This window comes from Athene noctua, chromosome 12, assembly GCF_965140245.1.
Source record: "Athene noctua chromosome 12, bAthNoc1.hap1.1, whole genome shotgun sequence".
Lineage (NCBI taxonomy): Eukaryota > Metazoa > Chordata > Aves > Strigiformes > Strigidae > Athene > Athene noctua.
This window is the reverse complement of record NC_134048.1, coordinates 14,888,017-14,894,122: the sequence shown is the minus strand read 5'-3', so window position 1 is coordinate 14,894,122 and position 6,106 is coordinate 14,888,017. Positions and strand designations below refer to the sequence as shown.

Below are 6,106 nucleotides of genomic sequence, written 5' to 3'. Positions count from 1 at the left end.
GCTGCCCAGCAAGTGTGTGTCAATTTGTCAGGCAGGACAGGACAGAAGAGCTATGGCTGCAGGGGACAGGAGGACAAAGCCCATGGGAGCCGTGGGAATCCCTACTCCGGCACAGAGAGCACCTTGCTTCCCCGGAGGAGGGTGATGTAACAGTGCAGCATAGGGAAGCCGTGCATTAGGCTCTAGCACAGCTGTATCAAAGCACTTTTCTGGGTATTATGGAAAAAGGAATCCAGCCAAAGAATCATGCTGAGTTTTATTTTATTGAGCAGAGGCGGCGGAGATGAGGGCAAGCTGCTCCCGTGTCCATGTGCAGGCATCTGCAGCCGTTGCTGACGGGGGCTCAGCTGTTGCTGTTTGGTGACAGTGAGGATTCAGCATTTGCCAAGGTGCTTCAATCTTATTTTCCCTCCACTTCTCCTGTAAAAGGAACAAGACAGACTTAGACAAAGCAATGTTTGACAGACACAGAAGCGTGGGACAAGGAGTTTATCTGTCCAAATATGACCGTTTGCCTGACTCATGCTAGCACACCGTGGTCCCTCACAGGGAACATCAAGCCATTTTCTCCTCTCCTTGCTATTCTTATATTTCCCCTAGGATAAGGCAGCCCTGAGTGCACACCAAATGTTAAGGAGAAACTGATGTTTTGCAAGCACATTCAGCCCAGGGGTGCTGGCTCCTATTGCATCTCCTTTAAAAGATGGCAGAGCTCAGGCAAAGGAGAAACTCGAGCTTTTCCTCTGGGATTTTGTGTCTTGTTCCACAAAGTCCATTCAGACTTTTCAGGAATAACTTGGCACAGCTCAGCTCCCGCATTCCTCCAGACACTTCTCAGTATCCACAAGTGTGGGCAGTGAGAGTTGCAGCCTGTGGCATACAGTGGGAAATGTGCATCAATTTAGTGTGTGCAGAAGGTACAGGCAGGATGCAATTGCCTCCCAGGCCCCGTGCTGCCTTTCAGCATGGCAACCAGCAGCATGCAAAGCCTAGAAATGAATTAAAATTAACTTGCATTCACACAGCTCCATTCCAAGGAGGAAATATTCCACTTGGCACGATTCAGGGGCTGGTCCATACAAGAGGAGCAGCCTGGATGCAGGGTCTCCCCTCCATGAAGAACGTCGTTACATACATGAAAACGAAGGCAACTCTTTCTGTTATTTCGATCCCCTCTGCTTTCACTTACAGCACTGCCTTGCAGAAGGCACACTTATTTCCATACGTGATGCCATCCGTGCCGCAGTGAGGGTTGGACTCCCTTGTGCAGTACACGTTTCTGTTTATAAACTCTCTACAAATCTGCAAAAGGAATAAAAAAAACCAACCACCTTTCAGGAATCTCATACTCTCTTGTTCACTTTACAAACTGGATAAAAGGTCACTAATATAATGCTTTTTCTGACTAGAAGACTAAACAGCAGTGATGACACTGTCTATTTACTGAAAGAAAAAGCCCTCTCAGAAATGAGCAGAAGTAGTGTTTCAGAAAAATTTTTGCCCTGTGTTTGAGGAGAGAAGATGTATTCATCTGGGAAAAGTCTTGATCTCCCAAAGACAGGAGTCGATTATCCTAGGCATGTGGGAGAAGAGTCAGCACTGATGCTCTTTCAGGCATTTGGCACCAAGTTAACTCACTGCTGCATGGCTTCACGGATCTTGCAAAACTGTGCACTCAGCCTGGTGCTTGCTGAGCTTTCTGCCTTCCCAGAGGAAGGAGGAGAAAGCCAGTCTGTGAGGAATTAAAAATGGTGTCCAGGAAATGTACAGGTATCTTGTCTCTGGACAAGTCCCAGTGATGGACCTTGTTTGGGGGGATAAATCACCCTCAGCAGTCCATTTGTTTCTTGAGAAGATTGGACAGTGGACAAGGTGGATAAAAGTGATGCTGCATGCAAACACAACCCTGTGCAAGCACTCTAGACCTAACCATGGGAAGCAATTGCTAAACCAACCACCTATTTCCCTCGTCTACTTGCTAATGTGGCCACACATAACGTCCCCTGCACAACGGTGAACTCCCCAAAGTGTTAGGACTTCTTGGAAGGACCTACCTGCTCCCAGCAGACAATAAAAACTGTTTACCACGCACCAAGATCTTGGTTACAAAACCATGCCTCTAGAAAATGCAGATTCAGTAAGAAGTGGAAACAGCTGCACTAACCTCTTCAATGTCTTGACCTGCTACATCTGGAATAAAAAAACAACAACAAAAAAACCCCAGAGATTTTACATGTCAGCATTATTTTCTGATAGAAGCTGAACTAAAGTCACAAATCCTTTATGCAAACCACAGTGAAACACACCAGGTTTTCCTACTCCTTCATCCTGTGCGGCGGAGGAGGGGGCAGGAAATACATTATCTAAATTGCTTTTCAGTATTTTGCTTTTTTGAAAAATGTTACTAAAATACCATGTAATCAGTCACTCAGCTGCTAACTGCACCTCAGACACATAACCCAATCTCCTGGAAGGCAGCCACTCCCGGAGAAGCGAGCTGCCATATCGGATGTGGAGCCGTGCTCAATAGAGATTTTAAAGCAATATTGACTTTTACGGCTTTTAGGCTCCTGCACCTCTGAACAATGAAAATGGCTGATACTGCCAACAAGAGTGTACCATGGAGAAGGAGAAGACCCCATGGTCAGCTTTACAGCCATCCTCAGCACAGCACAGCCCAGAGACGCTCCCAGAACAAGTTCATTTTGGGCGAGATACGAAGAGATGCCATGGGGTGATACAGAGCAGAACAGGCAGTGCCAGTCAGTAAGAGTGCAAAAATACCCGCTGTAACCACAGGGTCTGATCTTGAAGCTAATCAGTCCATCCTCTTAATATTTCTTCACTGCAAAGACTGCAGTCAGGCACACAGGTTGAGTCATAACTACAGGACAAGACAACCCTGTGACGTCTCTAAGGGGGAGACTGATCCTCTAGGGTGGGTTGAATGCAAATTTTCAGAATATGGGTCACAACACTGTAGGATAAATACCCAGCATCTCACATTCGGTGTGAGGCTGTACCCGCTGCGTTAGTGGGGTCCCTACCAGCTGTGATGCTGCCCAGGTGGCTCTGGGCAGGAGGGGAGCTGGGGTGGGAGATGGGAGGACCTGGTCCTACGCTGGGGCCCCCACACATTGGAAATCCCACCCAGCCCTCAGCCAGCCAGACCATCATCCATCAACTCACACTACTCCTTCTGCCATTTGTATTGCCCTTTGGTGTTTTAGCCCTGGCACTGGTGTATTTATCATGTCCTCAGGTTAAGCTAGGCTGCCCTAATTGTAAAGTCACTGTTATGGCTATCTGCATATTATTTACAAAATAGCTCATTAGGAAGTTTTTATAAATATTACATGCGGCTACAGAAGACTTTGTGATGAAGTCTCTTGACATCTGTTTATTTTATAGGAGATCACAGAGTTTGCTGCTACTCTGCCTGGCCTTGGAAGGAAGCTTCACCACTCTGATGGAACCCAGTCCCAATTAAGACTCAATTAGAGACAGATGAATATTTCATAAAGAATAATGTGTACGACGTAATTCACCTCTTTTTCCATGCACAGCTTGCAATTTTCTCAAGTGAATTCTTTATTCAAATTATTCACAGAAAAACAAGTATAAATAATTCTTGTTCTGCACATTCTTCAATAACTGTCACCACAAACCTTGCAGAGCTGGGTCAGCTGGACACAATCAATTGATAACACTGATGTGACCTACATGTTCACAAATCATCACTCAGCCTCCCCAGATCATCAGAGAGATGTGTAAATCTCCAGATAAATAAATGCTGGATCTTTTTAATTTGCCCTCTTTGTTCTGGCTCCTTGAGGACATCTGAATTTAATTTTCAAGCTTTTCTCTGCAACATAAACGAAAGCTGAAACTTTCATCTAATTACGTTTCCACATCTCCAAGGAAAACACCAAATACCAAGATGCTTAGGATCAAAACGAGAGCTGATGACCCTGAGGTGAGTGAGTTTCTTCTCTAACTGGTTCAGCAAAACTCTCCAGCGAACATTTCTACCGAAAATACATAATTACACTCTGCTTTGGTACATTTGCTGAAAGAGCCACTTAGAATTTGCTCGCTCTGTCTCCCAGTGACACCTCCACTGCGTTATTCACTGTGGAGGCATAAGAGGAGTGGAAATATGTCATATGAGTGAGCAAGTCCCGCAGATATTTTCTACTTGCTCAGCTTTATCTTCAAGCCTGTCATCCAGTGATCAAGGCTCTCCGAAGTTTGCTGTTGTCAGGAAAGGTTTTGTTTTGGGTTTATTTTTTTTTTCTAGGCTAGGGAGAAAATCACTTACCCGAGAAGAAAGAGAGCAGCAGCAGGCTGAGAAGCACTAAGGCACCTGTTGCCTTCATGCTGCAGGTAGCTCTTTAGTCCAAGCCAAGCGGTCTGTGCGGGAGGTGTCGTCTCGGCACCGGAGCCCACAGTGTGCACACAGACCTGCCTTTCTGTGTATTTATGCACCCAGCCGTAGCTGTGCTCACTCCCCACCTTAATTGTGAGAACTTCTCCACTTTGTTTCTAAAGCCATTATTGGTCCTGGCCACGTTTATGGTGCTTTAGGAATGCTGCCCTGTCCACATCAAACCTAGAAAGGGCTAATTACATGAGTGATAGACGGGCTTGTAATTTTATTTTTTTTTTTTCCTAATAGTCACAGGATTCTCACAAGGGTGAATTTTCAAAGCGGTGATTCATCGGGGAAGCTGGTAATTTTCATTCTCTGGGCCCTCGCTGAATGCCAGCTCCGAGGCTTTGAGTGCAGCGTGATGACACTCACTAGACGTTACGAAATAAATCACAGCATGAGAATGTGTTGTCTGTGAAACCAATTATACGTTGTTCCCTGGCTATTTTTGAGGATGGTTCTAAATTTGTTGGGTTGGGGTGGAGAAGCACTCCGATGTGACATGCTCTCATAGCTGTGTGCACAGTCCCAGATAGGACTGCTGACTCTCCTCCCTGAACTATTTAAACTCTAGCTGTCAATGTTTTCCAGTTTTTCACATTCACAAACATATGTTAGGGCTCCGCTCCCACAGTAAGTGGCAATGAAGGGAATTTGATGGGCAACTGGGAGACCTGAGCTCTATATCCAGCTGAGTCTGTGAAAGGGTTTGTGTTCAGCTGCACCATTTGCAAAATATCTGTTCAGATAAGAATAAGCTGAAAATTTTACCATGCTTTCCTAAGGAGACAAGGCTTAGGAGAACAATTTGTATAAATATATCTGTTTATTAGTTCCCCCAGAAGATTTTGAATCTGCAACTAATTCCAACCAAATCTGACATAGGAGCAAAAATATTAAAAATCATAAATACGTTTTTATACGTTTTTCTAGCAACAAAAGAAAGATGCTACTAACATCCTCAGTTAGCAAGGGAGAGAGTTCCTGCAGGAAAGCAATGTTATGAGTGCCCTACATCTGGGGAAGCATTAGAGTTTGCAGCTTGCTAGACATCTTAAAATCCACACAGCAGAGAAACTGTGAGTGACAGGTGAATTCTCAGATGTCTATTAAGGGTGAGCTCACACTGCAGCCTCTCATATAATTTAGTTATCAAGTCAGTCAGCCACAGTGCCGTTCAAAACCACGCTTAGTTCTGCCACTCACAGCACTACTTGTTTGCCTTTTCTGGTTTCATACGTCACTGCTCACGACCACAGCCTTAATGCCTCAGTCCTTTATCTACCCAAACGTTTCGGTTGCTGCAGCATAACCGACTGGCTAAAGCCTTAGCAAATGTACCACAGGGACCAATCCCTTCTGGGCTGAGGAGAGGAAGAGACTAAATTACCAACCAGGTGATTATCGTTATTACCCCTTTCCACTTTATAACATCTGAAACAGGCCACTTGCTAGACTAGGTGAGGGAATTCTTCTGTCCCTCTGACTTCTCTGAGAATCAGGGATAGAAGAAGGGCATCTAGACCTTGCTTTGCAGTCTAAGGGGTATACTTGGACAGATTCTTGCTGGTGTCAAGCCAAGTACTTACCTGTGCTGGGCCAGTCTTTAGTCTTGTGTGATACAAACCTTTCCATCTTCTGAAGAGTTCTTGCTTAGAGGCTCACAAGGCATCT

At 45.2% G+C, this 6,106-nt stretch overlaps 1 protein-coding gene across 1 annotated transcript; it reads right to left on the bottom strand.

Moving 5' to 3' along the window:
- Positions 1-374: 374 nt before the first annotated feature.
- Positions 375-4,379, bottom strand: LOC141965260 (serine protease inhibitor Kazal-type 6-like). Its single transcript, XM_074916546.1, has 4 exons — positions 4,322-4,379; positions 2,165-2,190; positions 1,190-1,302; positions 375-420 (listed from the first exon to the last, which is right to left on the bottom strand). Exons 1-4 carry the CDS (start codon positions 4,377-4,379, stop codon positions 375-377), a joined length of 243 nt encoding a protein of 80 aa, XP_074772647.1.
- Positions 4,380-6,106: the final 1,727 nt, after the last annotated feature.

Excerpts from the sequence above, each read along its gene's own strand:
- LOC141965260 (XM_074916546.1), bottom strand. The coding sequence starts at position 4,379 with ATGAAGGCAACAGGTGCCTTAGTGCTTCTCAGCCTGCTGCTGCTCTCT. Across the intron at positions 1,303-2,164 it reads CAGGTCAAGACATTGAAGAG|ATTTGTAGAGAGTTTATAAA; the intron begins GTTAGTGCAGCT and ends TTCCTTTTGCAG. Across the intron at positions 421-1,189 it reads GCCTTCTGCAAGGCAGTGCT|GAGAAGTGGAGGGAAAATAA; the intron begins GTAAGTGAAAGC and ends TTCCTTTTACAG.